The sequence below is a fragment of the Salvelinus alpinus genome, chromosome 37 (assembly GCF_045679555.1).
Source record: "Salvelinus alpinus chromosome 37, SLU_Salpinus.1, whole genome shotgun sequence".
Lineage (NCBI taxonomy): Eukaryota > Metazoa > Chordata > Actinopteri > Salmoniformes > Salmonidae > Salvelinus > Salvelinus alpinus.
In genome coordinates this window covers 4364530-4385281 of record NC_092122.1, presented here as the reverse complement: position 1 = coordinate 4385281, position 20752 = coordinate 4364530, and the positions used below count along the sequence as shown (strand labels likewise).

At 43.3% G+C, this 20752-nt stretch overlaps 1 protein-coding gene across 2 annotated transcripts; it reads right to left on the bottom strand.

Moving 5' to 3' along the window:
• Window positions 1-6225: 6225 nt before the first annotated feature.
• On the bottom strand, window positions 6226-18633 carry LOC139565807 (uncharacterized). 2 transcript variants are annotated; one of them, XM_071386388.1, is made up of 6 exons: window positions 18441-18633; window positions 14940-15087; window positions 9877-9966; window positions 9020-9235; window positions 8705-8839; window positions 6226-6527 (listed from the first exon to the last, which is right to left on the bottom strand). In XM_071386388.1, exons 1-5 carry the CDS (start codon window positions 18585-18587, stop codon window positions 8709-8711), a joined length of 732 nt encoding a protein of 243 aa, XP_071242489.1. In that variant the 5' UTR covers window positions 18588-18633; the 3' UTR covers window positions 6226-6527; window positions 8705-8708. The 2 variants fall into 2 exon arrangements, 1 of the variants encoding a protein (XP_071242489.1); XR_011672978.1 differs by lacking the exons at window positions 8705-8839; window positions 9020-9235; window positions 9877-9966 and having other exon boundaries at window positions 18441-18631.
• Between the last annotated feature and the right edge of the window lie 2119 nt (window positions 18634-20752).

Genomic DNA, 20752 nt, shown 5'->3' with positions numbered 1-20752 from the left:
GTACAAAAATTCATGAGGATGGTCATAACCATCACCCAGAACCTTTTTTCTGTGCCAAGTGTTAAAGAGGAGATTGTCTTATTTGTAAGGATGAGGACTGTGCTCCTAGATAATGGGGTTTTAGCATTTTTATTTGGCCTGATGCTTTGGGTTCTTTGTATGTTTCTTTGAATTTTTTGATATATATCGATGAACATATATATATTTTCTTTTCCTTTCAATTAGTTTTGCCTTCTAAAATTAGGATCATTTTACAAACACATGTTAGGTAACAGAGGGTATTCCGGTTACAAGTGTCTATGGACCATGTCTTTAATCATTTCACAAAGGTTGGTAGGTGTCTGCAAGGGAGGATGTTGTTGAAATGTTTGGTTTAGTTAGGTTTTCTTTAATGTTTCTGATTGGATCTTTTACTCTTATGAATATTGGAGATGTTTGGTCTAGTTGGTTTATATGCTTCACTTTGTTTTTATTTTTTGTATTTTCTTGTTTATCATAGGTTTTTTCATTTACTATCCCAAAGTCTTATTTGTATCATTTATGTGGCTTAATAGCCCCAGAGGGGGGATTGTAGTAGTAACATAAGACAGCTGAACATTAAAGTAGCGAGCCACATGTTCACGTTGATCATGAGACTGTGGTAATGGAGATATACTAGGGGACGTTCTGGCCCTCTTGTTTTCTCCATTGTGCTGACGGACTGACCAGACACATGGGCGCTTAAAGGCAATTGGACACTAGACATATGGTCTGACCATTCCATTACAAACATACATGTCAGACAGAGAGGCGCTTAAAGGCAATTGGACACACTAAGGATAGGGGAGACTAGAACAAAGAGTGCATTGATTTAGTGGTGAAGGGAAGGGGCATGGGGTCTGTTGACACACTGGGATAGAGGGTCCGGCCACCATTATAAACTGATTGAAGGCAGATGGTGGTGAATGACTTCATAGGGGATGGACATAATACTATGTGTGTATAAATATAGGAAATGGACTTCTGGGAGATGTGTGTTCCGCGGGGTGGGTTCCGCGGGGACATGCCAGTTGGCTGTACAGTTGTAATAAAGAGCATGTTTGAATTTACAAGTTCTGATAAGCGTTGTATTTGAAATGATTTTCCACGACATTGGTTGTGGTATATTGGTTGTGGTATAAAGCTACGGTAAAAAAGTTGCACGTTTCAGTCGCGTTGTGGAGAATTTTTGCATTTTAGCTAACCCTTAATCTAATTCTCCTTACGTGCTATGTTCATTTCTATTAACCTGCTGCGTAAGTTCTCCTAACCTGCTATAAAAAGTCAATCTGTCCATAGTTGTATAGCTTACTATCTAAAACAGATGGATTTAGTGTTGTGTTGAGAGGAAGATGGGGAGCATCTGAGCATTAAGCTCACCTATGATGACTGTATGCATAGCAACTGACCAGGAACCAGTAGCACGGTTAACCCTTCACAGCCCCTCTAATGGATCGACTGGTCTCACCACTGATCCAGGATAAATTATGACCCTCGTTGGATAACGTACTGTATGATTCACAATGCCAAACTGAGCCAAACCATGCCGAGCTGAACTGACCTGGTTACGCATTTACCATAGCATTCACCATAGCTGCTGTAACAATGCTGTAGAGGACAGTGTGAAATGGAAATATCAGAGAAACCACAGTGTATCCACAATGAATCAGATATAATGGTCCCCCTTGGTTTCACCACTGATCCAGGGTGAGTTACGGCCACGGTGGGATGACACACTGTATCTAAAGTCTGAAGGGGACTCATCAGATTGGGGTATGTCCAACAGATACCTGTCTCCATCTGTAACCCATCATGCATCTCTTTAGAGATCTAATCACACATTAAGGGGCAACAACCTTGAGATCCAAACAAGTCTCCCTTCATATGAACTCCCCATTACTAATCTGTTGTCAGGGAGGGACACCAATATGGTGAGTTAGGGGAGGAGGAGAAGGAGGAGGCGTGAGTTACCGGTTTGAACTCTCTTCCTGTCCGTGCTCATTTTCAGCATCAAATTACCTCGGGAGCGCATCACCGTGCAATAACTGTAAATCACCAAATGAGAAGAAATGATTTTGCAATTTCTAAAGGGCAAAAGAGCTCAGCCGATGAATTACAAGGTAGGGGATCTAACTGAAGCAAAAGACTAATTAGAAGACATCAATAACCAGGCGAGGAGGAGAGCTGTGAACGGCCAGCAGACCAAAGGTTAATAGATAAAAGGATAGCGATCCCACTCCATGGGTTTTCAGTGACACCCGCTTTGACTCTGAATATTCAACGGGCTTGTATTCATCCCTTTGACATGCTGTCAAAATGGAAATCTATCATTTGAATTGCAAGCAGTCAAGCACTTGCTTTCATATTTGAGTGCGAGGGTGTTTGTGATTTTTGTCAAAGACAGGTGTTCTCTGTAGGCCGGGCGGATGCAACTTGAGAGTGTAGTTTTGGAAGATATTATGCATTATTCTTTCCCTGGTGGATAGTTGTTATAGCGACTGCTTGACTAGTTGAGAGAGGAAGTGATTTGTACAGCTGAAGGAGTAAGCCACTGATTACCAGGTAGGCTAATTATAATTCTTTCTATGATTTTAGTTCTTGGCACCTGAAATATTTAGTTAGTTAATGTTATATCATTGTACTCATTTTCTCCACAGAGCAGTGAAGATCACTTCTCTTGGGTATTTTGACAGCGCAGGAAGAAGCGACTTATCAACCACAGAGAGAGAGAGAGAGAGAGAGAGAGAGAGAGAGAGAGAGAGAGAGAGAGAGAGAGAGAGAGAGAGAGAGAGAGAGAGAGAGAGAGAGAGAGAGAGAGAGAGAGAGAGAGAGAGAGAGAGAGAGAGAGAGAGAGAGAGAGAGAGAGAGAGAGAGAAGGCTCAAATTAGCCTGTCTGATATCATTCCCAGAGACCATTGGACTGTAATGATGTTCTTGTCATCTGAATTTGCATCTGAAGGGCCATTCTTCACAATCAAATCAAATCATATCACAGACGCACACACAGATATGTACACACAGGCATGTACACAAGCACTCATACACACAGAGACAGACAGACATAGACACACACACACACACATACTCATTCCCTCAGGTGAGGGGATAACATAATGCATCAGCTGAGGGATATTGAATGCATGAAACCAGAGCGTTCGTCTGGAATGTGATTACCATTTTGATGACTCTTCTCATTTCTTCCTCTGGATTATCTATGAGATTTTCATTTGTTACATGTCTATCAGCTGTGCTGTGCCTTTTCCTGGTCTAGCTAGTCATCTGCTTTCTCTTTTGTGTGCAATAACTGGGGAAAGCAGAGAATTCAAATGCCAGTCACATCATCTGAATATCACGGTTCAAAAAGATACATGTGGGCAGATCCTGGAGCTGAGCAGTAGTCTGTGAGTGTGCTTCAGGGAGAGACTCGAAGTCAGACCACAACATCGTTCAGCAGTACAGAGGCAGACCAGAACATCCTTCAGCAGTACAGAGGCAGACCAGAACATCCTTCATCAGTACAGAGGCAGACCAGAACATCCTTCAGCAGTACAGAGGCAGACCAGAACATCCTTCAGCAGTACAGAGACAGGCCAGAACATCCTTCAGCAATACAGAGGCAGACCAGAACATCGTTCAGCAGTACAGAGGCAGACCAGAACATCGTTCAGCAGTACAGAGGCAGACCAGAACATCCTTCAGCAGTACAGAGGCAGACCAGAACATCCTTCAGCAATACAGAGACAGACCAGAACATCCTTCAGCAATACAGAGGCAGACCAGAACATCGTTCAGCAGTACAGAGGCAGACCAGAACATCGTTCAGCAGTACAGAGGCAGACCAGAACATCCTTCAGCAATACAGAGGCAGACCAGAACATCCTTCAGCAGTACAGAGGCAGAACAGAACATCCTTCATCAGTACAGAGGCAGACCAGAACATCCTTCATCAATGCAGAGGCAGACCAGGGATAGGGTGACTATGCAGCTACTGACGGTAAATGACCGTCGTTGACCGTTGTTTCCTGTTAGAGAGGAGAACAAAATGTTACAGTAAACGGGAAAGCAGTGACAGTGCTGATGGAAAGTGAAGCGGCCGCCATAAATAATGGCGATGTATTTACTGCCCTTGTAAAGAAATATGATGGAATGCATTTGAACCCTGAATGCATATTAAAATGAGTTGAAGGATATATGGCGGGTGGCGGATGGCTAACTGACGGTAATTGCGCCTTAGATAACCTTATCTATTGTAGAGGGGTGTTCAGGCGGCTGCAATACTGTATGGGAGTATTCCTTTAGAGGAAATCATTGCTGCCAGCCTGGCACTTGATGACCTTGTTTAATTCACTGGCACACTCTTACACTCTTGCCGAGAGACGCAAGCGCACACACACACACACATGGATATGTACACACGGACGCGCACAAACTCACGCGCAAATGTGCAGACCGGCCACACACTCGCATGCATACACACACACACACACACACACACACACACACACACACACACACACACACACACACACACACACACACACACACACACACACACACACACACACACACACACACACACACACACACACACACACACACACACACACACACACACACACCAGCACCAGCACCAGCACCAGCACCAGCCCCAAGGCAAGACATCTCAGTCCTCAGTGTTATCAGCAACCAGAAGCCACGGACAAGGAAGCTCTGTGAAGTAACTGTCTACTCTACATGTCTACATAGATTTGTCTGTGTTCTACGATCCTCTCGTGTTAATACACAGTTATCTATTTCTGCCTCACACAGCTAACCTTCATGTCCTTTTATCAAGTAAAGATCGCAGAATGTAAAAAAAAAAATCCCTCCTTTTACAGAAAGCACAACGCTTCCATCCACACTGTTCTGTGATCTTGGCATAATGATACACTCCTCATTTGTGTAATTACGATCCCGAGGATAGATCTGTCAGATGAAAATGAGTGTCCCTCACCTTGGCTACTGTACTGTAGCGCTGATATAAAAACAGCTCCTTTGAAACAAACCTAATTAAAAGAGGACGGGCTGTGTGGGCTGATGGGGAGTGTAACGAGAGAACCAGTGGTTGGTGGGGGAGATGGGAAAACGAGTTAAAAGGTTCCTGTTTTAGAGGAGAGAGAAGACCGTCTGACTGGTGGGGGATTCTCCAGTCATGGGAATGAGCCAATCAGCTTGCTCTCTCCCTCTGAGCCGCTTGGCAACAACCTCCCCGGCAAAGGCAAGCTTCTGTGTGTGTGAGGAGTGTGTGTGTGCGGGCATGTTAATCATATGACAGCTAGTACATGCCCCACTCCTCTGTATTCAGGTATTGTATGAGAGCCAGCTGTTTAATGCACTCAGGTTAGACTAAGCACACACATGTGCGCGCACACACACACACACACACACACACACACACACACACACACACACACACACACACACACACACACACACACACACACACACACACACACACACACACACACACACACACACACACACACACACACTTAATTTGTGCTATAAAATGCATGATTCAGGGGCGACCACTTCCATCCCATGATTGACAGATAAATGGATGACCTCGTGAATTAATAATGAAGATCCAGCTATAAGTAGACATGGCATTACAGTCTGTATAGTTGGGACCAGAATATACAATGAACATTTACAAGCTGCAGTTTACACTGATAGCACAAGTCCAATACAGAAAACATAAAGAAGAATTGAACAAGATTCTTATTTTCTACCTGCAGCAAATACATATGCAATATTTATAGAAGATTCTTGTAATAGCTGACTTACTGTTGATGTTGCATGTGTTGTATTAAAACCATAGAAGAGACATGTAAGCTACGTCTTCTCAGGTCTCACACACCATATCTATGAAGGAAAATCACCACAGTCCTGTATTCAACTCAAATCAAATGTATTTATAAAGGCCGTTTTACATCAGCAGATGTCACAAAGCGTATACAGTATTCAATCCTGTTGCCACATAGGCGTTTAAGGTAACACGTATACAAATACACCACTGACATATAATCAGCCGTACAAGATTCTTATTTGACTTTGATTATTCTTTTCCATGTGGGTTTATATACTGTACGTCCTTTATCGTGTATCCAGGTTAGTCCTATTGAGATACTGACATCTCCATTCTATAAGGAAACCCAAGGCAAGAGGTAGTATAATAATGTTTTTATTAACCAGTGTAAGAAGGCTACGAAAGGGTACAGAATAGTCTCACTCACCAGCATATTAAGGGAATGAAAGGGTGTTCAGCACATGATATAGGTAAACTTCAGTATTGGCCCCTGTATCTCTCTCTTCCTGTCAGGGTGGCTGTGTTTTGGGCTCCTAGGCTATGTTTCTAAAGAGGAGATGAAGTCGGGTTCCCGCTGAGGCGTTGGCTCCACTGCCAGAGCGCTAGTTGGCTCGTGCTGCTCACTCACAGGTGTCTTCCAATGCACCCTGGCCTCCTGTATCTGGCAGATACACACAAACAGTTGTCAGCCTCAACGGGGGGCCTGTGTGTGTCACTGGCCATCATAGGAGAGAGGGGAGGGGAGTGTGTGTGTGTGTGTGTGTGTGTGTGTGTGTGTGTGTGTGTGTGTGTGTGTGTGTGTGTGTGTGTGTGTGTGTGTGTGTGTGTGTGTGTGTGTGTGTGTGTGTGTGTGTGTGTGTGTGTGTGTGTGTGTGTGTGTGTGTGTGTGTGTGTACATGCTTTGCTGGGTGAACATCTAAGTCACACTGCCGCACAGAGTAGGAGCTACAATGCATCTGTGCCCAGCATGACAAATGCGTACCACTTGACTCAGGCCCAGAAAATATTATGTCTGGACACCCAATGACATACAATAATGTGTAGACTGATGGGTTGCTGTTTTACAAAGTGGATTCATTCAACAAACTATCATCAGATTAAAACAAAAATGCATATATTTTCTTATGGCAAACAAACATTGTTTTCACAAATTCAGTGCAGTAGATCTGCGTCTGTTGAATGTTTACAGAAAGGCAAATGAGATAAATCAAATCAAATTTTATTGGTCACATACACATGTTTAGCAGATGTTATTGCGGGTGTAGCGAAATGCTTGTGTTTCTAGCTCCAACAGTGCAGTAATATCTAACAAGTAATTTCTAACTATTTCACAACATTAAACACAATACACACAAATTTAAAGTAAAGGAATGGAATTAAGAATATATAAATATTTGGATGAGCAATGTCGGAGCGGCATAGACTAAAATATAGTAGAATAGATTATAATAAGGTATATACATATGACATGAGTAATGCAACATATGTAAACATTATTAAATGTTAAGTGTTCCAATTATTAAAGTGGCCAGTGATTTCAAGTCTATGTCTATAGGGCAGCAGCCTCTACGGTGCTAGTGATGGCTATTTAACAGTCTGATGGCCTTGAGATAGAAGCTGTTTTTCAGTCTCACGGTCCCAGCTTTGATGCACCTGTACTGACCTCGCCTTCTGGATGATAGCGGGGTGACCAGGCAGTGTCTCGGGTAGTTGTTGTCCTTGATGATCTTTTTGGCCTTCCTGTGACATCGGGTGCTGTAGGTGTCCTGGAGGGCAAGTAGTTTGCCCCAGGAGATGCGTTGGGCAGACCGCACCACCCTCTGGAGAGCCCTGTAGTTGCGGCCGGTGCAGTTGCCATACCAGGTGGTGATACAGCCCGACAGGATGCTCTCAATTGTGCATCTGTAAAAGTCTGTGAGGGTTTTAGGTGCAAATACCCATTTACTCAGTCCCCTGAGGTTGAAGAGGCACTGTTACTCCTTCTTCACCACACTATCTGTGTGGGTGGACCATTTCAGTTTGTCAGTGATGTGTACGCTGAGGAACTTTAAGTTGTCCACCTTCTCCACTGCGGTCCCATCAATGTGGATAGGGGGGTGCTCCCTATCCACAGTGGAGTAGTTTCAGAAGTGAAAGAAGCACCAATGTGATATTCCCAAGGCTCTCTGTTTGTACAGTATAGTGCATAAAGACCTGCCATTCCATTCAGTTTAGTGGTAAATAACTGCCACCTGCTGGTGGAAAATAAAAACTACAGTCTGCTTGACATTACTCAGACATACTCTCAGAAAATGTAAATGTTTTTAAAAAATTATAAAGATGAAGACATGAATACACAATTCTAAACTGTTTAAAATAATGCAACGCATTCAAATACCACCTATTATAAATTTAGATTCTACAGCAGTACAGTATCCCTTCAGCCCCTTCATAATCATTTATTTGATTAAAACAGGCTCTAAATAATCCACTGTATCATTCTCTCCTCACATAACCTATCATAACATAACCTATATGATACGGGAAAGGAGGAGGAGAGGAGAGGGACAGTCACAGAGCCATATCATCAAGAAATAAATTGTGCCATTAACCCATACGGCCTCTTTTGAGGTAAGTGCTCCGTTCAAGTCGGCCCTGCATCAAGCGCAGCCGACCGCACCAAGACAAAAGACTTACGTCTAAATCCTTTCTAAGAACTGCTTAGGAGGCTGACGATGAGCGACCGACCCTCTCTCTTTGGCAAGCATGCTGTTTCAACATGCGTTCTGTCTGTGTAAAGTGTATTATGAGCCACACTCTCTTGTGAGCGTTGAGAGGAAGACTGGAGAGAAGCGGTACCTCACTATGAGCAGTGGTTCTGGCTGAGGTCCAGGTACTGTTGAAGGAGAGTCTTCCACTGTCTCATCTCCTCCAGGTAAGTCCTATCCACCTCACTAAGGCCTGCTAACTCGCCCATCCTAGATGTTGTCTCAACTGAGGACACAACATGGAAAGATAGAGATGATTGAATGATTGCTTGAATGAATGAATAGGGGTATCAATATGTTGCATAGCATAATATTTGCATAGCATAAAGCAGGTGGGGTTTGGGTTTCTTGAGTGATGTAGGCCTATAGCATTTGAAATAATGTATGTAGGATATTGCTAGGTTACCCATGAGAAAGACAGCGTAGGCAGACAGCACCAGGATCAGCAGCAGAGCCAAAGTCAGGAGGATGAAGAGAATGAGGAACAGTCTGGGTCGAGGGTGAGTGTGTGATGTTTTACTGCCCTCCTCTACATCACTGGTGTGTAGAGTCTTGATGCGCTCCTCTTCGATGCCAACAGCACTGTGTACAATTACCAGCTGCATCACACCACCCAGGCAGTCTGGGAGATTAATAAATACTTGAACCTTTTCTTCGAAGGGTTATCGTTGAGCTTCATGTTTTGTTTGTAGAGGTAGATGGAGACGCTGCCTCTGGCTATTTTAGAACATATTTTGTGTGTGTCAAGGAGCCTTATCTATGTCTTTTGATAGTACTTTGATTGATCCCTGGTAAATTAGTAGGAATACATTCAGAGGTGTCATAGACATATTTTTTGAAACATATAATTAGGCATAATAATTATGGCTCTAGATTGCAGGAAAATTATGTTTCAGGTGTTTGAAAAATGCTAAATTCAGCGAACCCCCCTCCATGTGCCTCCTCTACAATAATGGGTGCATGACGCCCCTGAATATATTTGTATGCTTTTGCTGCCCTAACCTGCTGCCCATGTTATGATACTGATGATTTGTCGCCACAGATGGATTGTTTAAATTCTAACGTTGTGACTAGATGGGGGTGGCCTACAGATCCATCTAGTGGTCGCGTTGGGGAGCATTGAAGCTAAGTCTTTCCCTAACCCTTTTCCTAAAGCATAACCTCATTCTCCTAACCTGCTACTTTAATTTACCTAAGCTGCCACGTTAATGATCCTAACCAGCAACGTTTGTTATCCTAACTTGCTTTGTAAACTAACCATACCATCAGTATCACCACACTGGTCATTGCTGTTGGCATTCTTCCCTCTTCTTTCTCCAGCAGTGGGTGTGGTCTGAGAGCTCATTGGCTGTTCTGAAATCAACCCGAGGAGAGGACAGTCAGGGCCTACTACTATATCTATCCAGAACTCTTCAATCAATATCTATCCAGACCAATCACACTACCATAGAAAATAAGCCATGATATTATAAAAGAAGATACAATTCATATACCTGGCCATCATGACAGGAGCATTTAAAACTCAATCTGGTACAACTGATTCCAGATAAACCATGTGAGTGACATTTTATTTCCTGGATTCTGTCAGATCTCTGTCGTTGATCAAAATAAATGCATGCCCCTCATCATGGGGGATTATTGATATGCACATATTAATAATCAGAGTACATAATATGAATATATGAGTACATACAACAGTACATTTTGCACATACAGTACCAGTCAAAAGTTTGGACACACCTACTCATTAAAGGGTTGTTCTTTATTTTTATTATGTTCTACATTGTAGAATAATAGTGAAGACATCAAAACTATGAAATAACACATGAACATATATTTTAGATGATAAATTCTTCAAAGTAGCCACCCTTTGCCTTGATGACAGCTTTGCAGACTTGGCATTCTCTCATCCAGCTTCATGTGGAATGCTTTTCCAACATTCTTCAAGGAGTTCCCACATATCCTGAGCTCTTGTTGGCTGCTTTTCCTTCACTCTGCGGTCCAACTCATCCCAAACCATCTCAATTGGGTTAAGGTCAGGTGATTATGGAGGCCAGGTCATCTGATGCAGCACTCCATCACTCTCCTTCTTGGTCAAATAGCCCATACACAGCCTGGAAGTGTGTTGGGTCATTTTCCTGTTGAAAAACAAATGATAGTCCCAATAAGCGCAAACCAAATGGGATGGCATATCGCTGCAGAATGCTTTGGTAGCCATGCTGGTTAAGTGTTCCTTGAATTCTAAATAAATCACAGACAGTGTCACCAGCAAAGCACCCCCACACCATCACACCTCCTCCTCCATGCGTCACGGTGGGAACCACACAGGCAGAGGTCATCCATTCACCTACTCTGCATCGCACAAAGACACGGCGGTTGGAACCAAACATCACAAATTTGGACTCATAAGACAAAAGTATAGATATCCACAGGTCTAATATCCATTGCTCATGTTTCTTGGCCCAAGCAAGTCTCGTCTTCTTATTTGTGTCCTGTAGTAGTGGTTTCTTTGCAATAATTCGACCATGAAGGCCTGATTCATGCAGTCTCATCTGAACAGTTGATGTTGAGATGTGTCTGTTACTTGAACTCTGTGAAGCATTTATTTGGGCTGCAATTTCTGAGGCTGGTAACTCTAATGAACTTATCCTCTGCAGCAGAGGTAACTCTGGGTCTTCCTTTTCTGTGACGGTCCTCATGAGAGCCAGTTTCATCATAGCGCTTGATGGTTCTTGCAACTGCACTTGAAGAAACTTTCAAAGTTCTAGAAATGTTCCGAATTGACTAACCTCCTAAACGTTTCTCTTTGCTTATTTGAGCTGTTCTTGCCATAATACGGACTTGGTCTTTTACCAAATAGGGCTATCTTCTGTATACCACCCCTACCTTGTCACAACACAACTGATTGGCTCAAATGCATTAAGAAGGAAAGAAATTCCACAAATTAATTTTTAACAAGGCACCCCTGTTAATTGAAATGCATTCCAGGTGACAACCTCATGAAGCTGGTTGAGAGAATGCCAAGAGTGTGCAGAGCTGTGACCAAGGAAAGAGGTGGCTACTAGATTTTTTTCTAACACTTTTTTTGGTTACTACATGATTCCATATGTGTTATTTCATAGTTTTGATGTCTTCACTATTATTCTACAATGTAGAAAATATAAAGAAAAACCCTTGAATGAGTAGATGTGTCCAAACTTTTGACTGGTACTGTATGTGAATAAATATGTATGTATGTATGTATGTATGTATGTATGTATGTATGTATGTATGTATGTATGTACAGTGAGGGAAAAAAGTATTTGATCCCCTGCTGATTTTGTACATTTGCCCACTGACAAAGAAATGATCAGTCTATAATTTTAATGGTAGGTTTATTTGAACAGTGAGAGACAGAATATCAACAAAAAAATCCAGAAAAACGCATGTCAAAAATGTTATGAATTGATTTGCATTTTAATGAGGGAAATAAGTATTTGACCCCTCTGCAAAACATGACTTAGTACTTGGTGGCAAAACCCTTGTTGGCAATCACAGAGGTCAGACGTTTCTTGTAGTTGGCCACCAGGTTTGCACACATCTCAGGAGGGATTTTGTCCCACTCCTCTTTGCAGATCTTCTTCAAGTCATTAAGGTTTCGAGGCTGACGTTTGGCAACTCGAACCTTCAGCTCCCTCCACAGATTTTCTATGGGATTAAGGTCTGGAGACTGGCTAGGCCACTCCAGGACCTTAATGTGCTTCTTCTTGAGCCACTCCTTTGTTGCCTTGGCCGTGTGTTTTGGGTCATTGTCATGCTGGAATACCCATCGACGACCCATTTTCAATACCCTGGCTGAGGGAAGGAGGTTTTCACCCAAGATTTGACGGTACATGGCCCCGTCCATCGTCCCTTTGATGCGGTGAAGTTGTCCTGTCCCTTTAGCAGAAAAACACCCCCAAAGCATAATGTTTCCACCTCCATGTTTGACGGTGGGGATGGTTTCTTGGGGTCATAGGCAGCATTCCTCCTCCTCCAAACACGGCAAGTTGGGTTGATGCCAAAGAACTCCATTTTGGTCTCATCTGACCACAACACGTTCACCCAGTTGTCCTCTGAATCATTCAGATGTTCATTGGCAAACTTCAGACGGGCATGTATATGTGCTTTCTTGAGCAGGGGGACCTTGCGGGCGCTGCAGGATTTCAGTCCTTCACGGCATAGTGTGTTACCAATTGTTTTCTTGATGACTATGGTCCCAGCTGCCTTGAGATCATTGACAAGATCCTCCTGTGTAGTTCTGGGCTGATTCCTCACCGTTCTCATGATCATTGCAACTCCACGAGGTGAGATCTTGCATGGAGCCCCAGGCTGAGGGAGATTGACAGTTCTTTTGTGTTTCTTCCATTTGCGAATAATCACAGAAACTGTTGTCACCTTCTCACCAAGCTGCTTGGCGATGGTCTTGTAGCCCATTCCAGCCTTGTGTAGGTCTACAATCTTGTCCCTGACATCCTTGGAGAGCTCTTTTGTCTTGGCCATGGTGGAGAGTTTGGAATCTGATTGATTGATTGCTTCTGTGGACAGGTATCTTTTATACAGGTAAGAAACTGAGATTAGGAGCACTCCCTTTAAGAGTGTGCTCCTAATCTCCGTTCGTTACCTGTATGAAAGACACCTGGGAGCCAGAAATCTTTTTGATTGAGAAGGGGTCAAATACTTATTTCCCTCATTAAAATGCAAATCAATTTATAAAATTTTTGACATGCATTTTTCTGGATATTTTTGTTGTTATTCTGTCTCTCACTGTTCAAATAAACCTACCATTAAAATTATAGACTGATAATTTCTTTGTCAGTGGGCAAACGTACAAAATCAGCAGGGGATCAAATACTTTTTTCCCTCACTGTATGTATGTATGTGTGTGTGTGTGTGTGTGTGTGTGTGTGTGTGTTTGTGTATCTATCTATCTATCTATCTATCTGTCTGTCTGGTTTCTTGTTGATGAGGAAAGAAAATTATAAACTCTTCCTTCATTCCTTCACCATATTTGTGCATGCTCAGTCTCAATACATAATTTCCTCCTTCCATCATATTTCCTTCTGTAAAAGAAGATTGACATTCACCATCTTGAAACCAGGTCCGTAAAAACACTTCAATGTGAGCCTATACGTGTACCTGCACCTCTCAGTGAATGTTTCTCTGACACAACCATAGCCCCACACTTCCTTTGTGCCTTGTCACTAAGGCAGAGAGCCTCGAGGCCAGAGCTGGCTAATTATACCCCAGCGGAGGTGACACACTAACAGGTGGCCGCTCTCCCAGGCTCCCAGTCTCCCTAGAGACATGGACAGCCGTGCCACCACTGCAGCCAGCCAGCACTCAGTTCAGCAGTTTTTTTCTTGCTCTTACAGTACCTCTGAAGACTAGTTTGCTGCATCTGATTTATAGGCACCCAACACTCGCCACCATGGAGAGGTTCAGATTAGATATACTGTATATGCTAGGAGTCACCTGGACACTGTGAAAGCAATGCATGCATCTCCCAGTGTATTTACATCCATCAGCGGGAGCTGCCATTTTGTCAACACAGCAACAAACACAACAGTGAGCCCCTGAGAAGAAAACATGAGGAGTGAGGCGTTCTGTGACAATTCTTTTATTGTGATAGGCAGCAGAGCTGGCTGGCTCCAGGGCCAACTGTATACAGGGGTGGAGGGCTGGTGGGGGGGACAGTGTGAGTGTGTGTGTGGGGTGGGGGGATAAATGCTATGGAGATGAAAGTGGTTAGCATGAAAGTGGTTAGCATCCATCTGGAAGTGTGCATGCGTGCGTGCGTGCGCGGACATGGTCACACCTGTTCTTAGGCTTCGATAGGCTGGATGCCTCTATTACCCTGGGGGGACTAACTCTAACATGACCGGAGACTGGAGCATAACTACTCATCACTAAGAGCTATTCTATGCTGTTCAGACCTTCAAGCTCTCAAAAGGTCTAGACAATATTGTCGTTCACCATGGAAAGCACATATTGGTAATCCTAGAGAGGTTTAGTGAAGAGAAAGTGCTAAGTCATTCAGTGAAACAAGGACAGCTATTGAGTCTAGACAAAAGTGAGGTGAGGTCAGAGAATGCATTCAATAGCCTGATGGAATTTGTACCCTCCGAGGAACACTCCTTCTTCTTTGTATCTCGGACTGAATAACCCACAGATAGATAAAGAGCGTATATATTGTAAGATTCCACACAGCCTCAAGAGAATAGTGTCTGTGGACTGACTGACCTACAGTCTGCATGCATATGATGTGGGAATGAATAAGACAAGTCACTAATAAACAAGACACCAACCTGTGAGTTTCAGCAGGTCCGTGGGGTCGGAGCACACGTTCATCTTGTGGAGGTCGTTCAGTGATTCTGCCGAGTACAGTTTCCTCTCCTCGTCGAAGCAGTCCAGGTCTAGACATATCTCTGTCATCGTCTCTGATGTTAGGGCCATCTTGAAGACAGGAAAGTCTCTCTCAATGGAGTGTTATCACAAACTTAACCAGAGAGCGCCAATTCCATGCCTTAAACCTGAACCCCTTCCATAAACCAGATACTTTCAAAACAAATGGACTTCAAAATGAGTTGAATCCAAAAATAGTCCAAATTAAGAGGCTAACAGTCTGTTTTTGAAGTGAGTCTAAAAGCCTAGCTTTGGTAATGGGTGTCCCAGTGGTCCCTGAGAAATGGGGCCAGGGCATGGACCCCCTGGGGAGGTACAGTGGGGCAAAAAAGTATTTAGTCAGCCACAAATTGTGCAAGTTCTCCCACATAAAAAGATGAGAGAGGCCTGTAATTTTCATCATAGGTACACTTCAACTATGACAGACAAAATGAGAAAAAAAAATCCAGAAAATCACATTGTAGGATTTTTTATTAATTAATTTGCAAATTATGGTGGAAAATAAGTATTTGGTCAATAACAAAAGTTTATCTCAATACTTTGTTATATACCCTTTGTTGGCAATGACAGAGGTCAAACGTTTTCTGTAAGTCTTCACAAGGTTTTCACACACTGTTGCTGGTATTTTGGCCCATTCCTCCATGCAGATCTCCTCTAGAGCAGTGATGTTTCGGGGCTGTTGCTGGGCAACACGGACTTTCAACTCCCTCCAAAGATTTTCTATGGGGTTGAGATCTGGAGACTGGCTAGGCCACTCCAGGACCTTGAAATGCTTCTTACGAAGCCACTCCTTCGTTGCCCGGGTAGTGTGTTTGGGATCATTGTCATGCTGAAAGACCCAGCCACGTTTCATCTTCAATGCCCTTGCTGATGGAAGGAGGTTTTCACTCAAAATCTCACGATACATGGCCCCATTCATTCTTTCCTTTACACGGATCAGTCGTCCTGGTCCCTTTGCAGAAAAACAGCCCCAAAGCATGATGTTTCCACCCCCATACTTCACAGTAGGTATGGTGTTCTTTGGATGCAACTCAGCATTCTTTGTCCTCCAAACACGACGAGTTGAGTTTTTACCAAAAAGTTATATTTTGGTTTCATCTGACCATATGACATTCTCCCAATCTTCTTCTGGATTATCCAAATGCTCTCTAGCAAACTTCAGACGGGCCTGGACATGTACTGGCTTAAGCAGGGGGACACGTCTGGCACTGCAGGATTTGAGTCCCTGGCGGCGTAGTGTGTTACTGATGGTAGGCTTTGTTACTTTGGTCCCAGCTCTCTGTCATTCACTAGGTCCCCCCGTGTGGTTCTGGGATTTTTGCTCACCGTTCTTGTGATCATTTTGACCCCACGGGGTGAGATCTTGCGTGGAGCCCCAGATCGAGGGAGATTATCAGTGGTCTTGTATGTCTTCCATTTCCTAATAATTGCTCCCACAGTTGATTTCTTCAAAATAAGCTGCTTACCTATTGCAGATTCAGTCTTCCCAGCCTGGTGCAGGTCTACAATTTTGTTTCTGGTGTCCTTTGACAGCTCTTTGGTCTTGGCCATAGTGGAGTTTGGAGTGTGACTGTTTGAGGTTGTGGACAGGTGTCTTTTATACTGATAACAAGTTCAAACAGGTGCCATTAATACAGGTAACAAGTGGAGGACAGAGGAGCCTCTTAAAGAAGAAGTTACAGGTCTGTGAGAGCCAGAAATCTTGCTTGTTTGTAGGTGACCAAATACTTATTTTCCACCATAATTTGCAAATTAATTAATAAAAAATCCTACAATGTGATTTTCTGGATTTTTTTTTCTCATTTTGTCTGTCATAGTTGAAGTGTACCTATGATGAAAATTACAGGCCTCTCTCATCTTTTTAAGTGGGAGAACTTGCACAATTGGTGGCTGACTAAATACTTTTTTGCCCCACTGTATGTGGGGCATGACCCTCAGCAGGTCCACCCGGTCAGGGCCATGGAGGGAGGAATGACAGTGTTAGGGCCATGGAGGGAGGAATGACACTGTCTGGCACTGCCATCCCCTATATCCCTCCGTCACTCCCGATTCGTCTGACTGACAGACAGACAGACAGCTGTGCCCTTGTCTTTTCCCCTGGGTCCCTGATAAATGACAGCTCGGAGGGTTTTAGAGAATGCTATTTGCCATACCAGAAGGGTCTCACATATCGGAATTCACACATTAAAGGGTCAGTCCATGTCCATTAGCACGCAGCCTTCACCCCCATTAACACTGATACTGTAGGTCTATCGGTCTCTGGTTCCAAGTGCCTTATAAAGTGACACGTACAGTAGTCTGGTCCAAGATCTGTATGTGATTTATTCAATTCCTCTGAGTATCATTGTTATACATACATTATATATCATGATAACAATAGACTGCGGAGTGAGTTCTCCAGAGCACACAGTAGTGATTTGGGGCCAGGCTAGTGTAGCAGTGTGATGCTGTTCCTCTAGATTATGCACCAAGTTGCACACAAGGACCAGTTCGAATAGGCCAGGTCAAGAGGGGATGTTAATAATTTGATAATAATAATATTTCAGTGTGTTTTTTAAATTTTATTACAGCTGCATAGCTAATGTTATTTTTTGGTGTACAAACACTTTTTCATATCTATATTGTACATACACATGATTGTAAAGGTTTTGTATATTTTGGTTTGGTCCATCGCGGGTTATCTGTATTTCCGTACCCCCTTATTTTTCCCTTTTGCACGACCTTCGGCTAGCGAGTTATGTTGTCCTTGGCTCCGCAATTGTTCAATATAAAACCGTGGTAATGTTACACAATGTGCTGTTATGCAACCATTAGTTTTGTTACAATGTGGACAATATAAAGATTTATGTTAACAAGTTTCACCGAGCTCGCTAACTAGGGTATCTATTGTAACTTGTGAGTACTTGGGACGGTGTTTGAGTGAGTGTCCATGTGCTCGCGCAGGTGCCTGAGAGCTGTGACTGCGCCAAGGGCAAAAATATTGTGTGTTGTCTCTTCGTGTGCAGGTATGTCTTTTATTTTGTCCGAATTATGTTGTATGTCATTTTACTTGTATTGTGTGGTGTGCTGTTGTGCACTGAATGTGTGCACGAAGCACCTGTTATTTATTTTTGGCGCTCTCTTTTGCCTGACCTTCGGCTAGCGAGGTGCCTGAGAGCTGTGACTGCGCCAAGGGCTAAAATATTGTGTGTTGTCTCTTCGTGTGCAGGGAAAATAAAAAAATCCAAACAGCAGACCAGTTGTGGCAGTGTCCTACTTAAATCACACAACGCAGAACGAACCACGCTACACTAGCAAGTACTGTCGTCTAAACAAAATCAACAGAAAGTGTTGATCATTAGCTAAGCTGGTTTGACAACAAAGATACTTTGCTAATCACTTAGCTAAGCTATCACTGTACTTACCAGTTTGCAGGAGAAAAACAAAGCCCGAAAGATACAGGATTTCCAAGCTGGATCACAATAAACTTGTGTGGTTGTTACCTCAATAACCCAGGCGGATACAGTGTTATTATCACAGCATTGTGTGTGTGTCGGTGTCCTTCTTTGCATGAGGATCCATTTATCCCGACTAAATTTGTCTCGGGAGACAGAGCAGAGGATCAAGTTTCCGAATAGGCCTACTACCCGCCAGAACTTTAGATGGAGACCATTCCGTTGCCAATGTAAGTGGAAACCCTAGGCATGAAAGATGCATCTGAATATTTGTTCCTAACTTGGTGTACCGTTTTCATAGCCTAAAGTTCAAGGCTTTGGTAGACTAAAGGGATAGTTTACCAAGTCTATGGACAAGGTATGACAGTCAATGGTACACTATATATACAAGGTATGTGGACACCCCTTCAAATTAGTGGATTCAGCTATTTCAGCCACACATCTGCATAGACAAACACTGGCAGTAGAATGGCCTTACTGAAGAGCTCAGTGACTTTCAACGCGGCACCGTCATAGGATGTCACCTTTCCAACAAGTCAGGTCGTCAAATGTCTGCCTTGCTAGAGCTGCCCCGGTCAACAGAGCTGTTATTGTGATGTGGAAAAGTCTAGGAGCAACAACGGCTCAGCCGCGAAGTAGTAGGCCACACAAGCTCACAGAACGGGACTGCCGAGTACTGAAGCGCCTACCGCTTAAAAATCACTCACTACCGAGTTCCAAACTGTCTCTGGAAGCATCGTCAGCACAAGAACTGTTCGTCGGGAGCTTCATGAAATGGGTTACCATTGCCGAGCAGCCGCACACAAGCATAAGATCACCATGCGCAATGACAATCGTCGGCTGGAGTGATGTAAAGCTCACTGCCATTAGACTCTGGAGAAGTGGAAAAATGTTCTCTGGAGTGATGAATCATGCTTCACCATCTGGCAGTGCGACGGATTAATCTGGGTTTGGCGGATGCCAGGAGAACGCTACCTGCCCAAATGCAAAATAGTACCAACTGTAAAGTTTGGTGGAGGAGGATTAATAGTCTGGGGCTGTTCTTCATGGTTCAGGCTAGGCCCGTTAGTTCCAGTGAAGGGAAATCTTAACGCTACAGCACACAATGACATTCTAGACGATTCTGCGCTTCCAACTTTGTGGCAACAGTTTGAAGGCCATTTCCTGTTTCAGCATGACAATGCCCCCATACACAAAGCAAGGTCCATACAGAAATGGTTTGTCGAGATCGGTGTAGAAGAACTTGATTGGCCTGCACAAAGCTCTGACTTCAACCCCATCGAACATTGGAATGAATTGGAACGCCGACTGCGAGCCAGGCCTAATCGCCCAACATCAGTGCCTGACCTCACTAATGCTCGAGGCTGAATGGAAGCAAGTCCCCACAGCAATGTTCCAACATCTAGCGGAAAGCCTTCCCAGAAGAGTGGAGGCTTTTATAGCAGCAAAGGGGGACCAACTCCATATTAAAATCCCATGATTTTGGATTGAGATGTTCTACGAGCAGGCGTCCACATAATTTTGGTCATGTAGTGTAACAACTGTATCCTACCTATGAGAGCATGTTCACATTTCACTTCCAAATCATCTATAAATAACTTGACTCACAGATTTTTATTCTTAAGGTTGATTTGGACATGAAGCACAAAAATGCTTATATTTGTACCGTTCAATTGCATTGGTGCAATATGTCATTTTGCAATTTGGTTGAACTACCCATTAAAGCTAGAATCCTTCGTTGCTACATCCAGTTTATAGCCACTGATTCCTGAAAAATAAAAAACGTAAACACACGATGAGCTTAGTTCAAATGTCATACTGCATCAGAACCCAAAATATAAGCTTGTTTTACTCCATTTGTAAACAATGTAAAACACTGTATAGCCTCAAAACATGGTTAAAACTATACGTTTGCTATCATTGATGGTCAGTCACTGCATCCACACCGCTGTCTGAATTTGAGAGTGGTTACATTCCCGGTAACACTTTATTTGGATAGTCTTGTCTCTTGATGCTCTACAGACGATCAGTAACAGTTCAACTATCTAACCCAAACGATGGGCTATCCAAATAAAGCGTGGCCCATTTCTCCAGGCCCATCCCCAGTTTTGTACCAAAACAGGCAGGTGATCACTTATAGCTTTATTATTAAGGTGTCTAGTAATATTTTTTATATATATAAATTCGATAGGTGTTGGCAGTGTTTGGGGTCCAAACTCCAGAGAAGCAGGAGCTCGTGGTTATTTTACTAGTTACTTAATCATGCTGTGTGCATGCTGTGT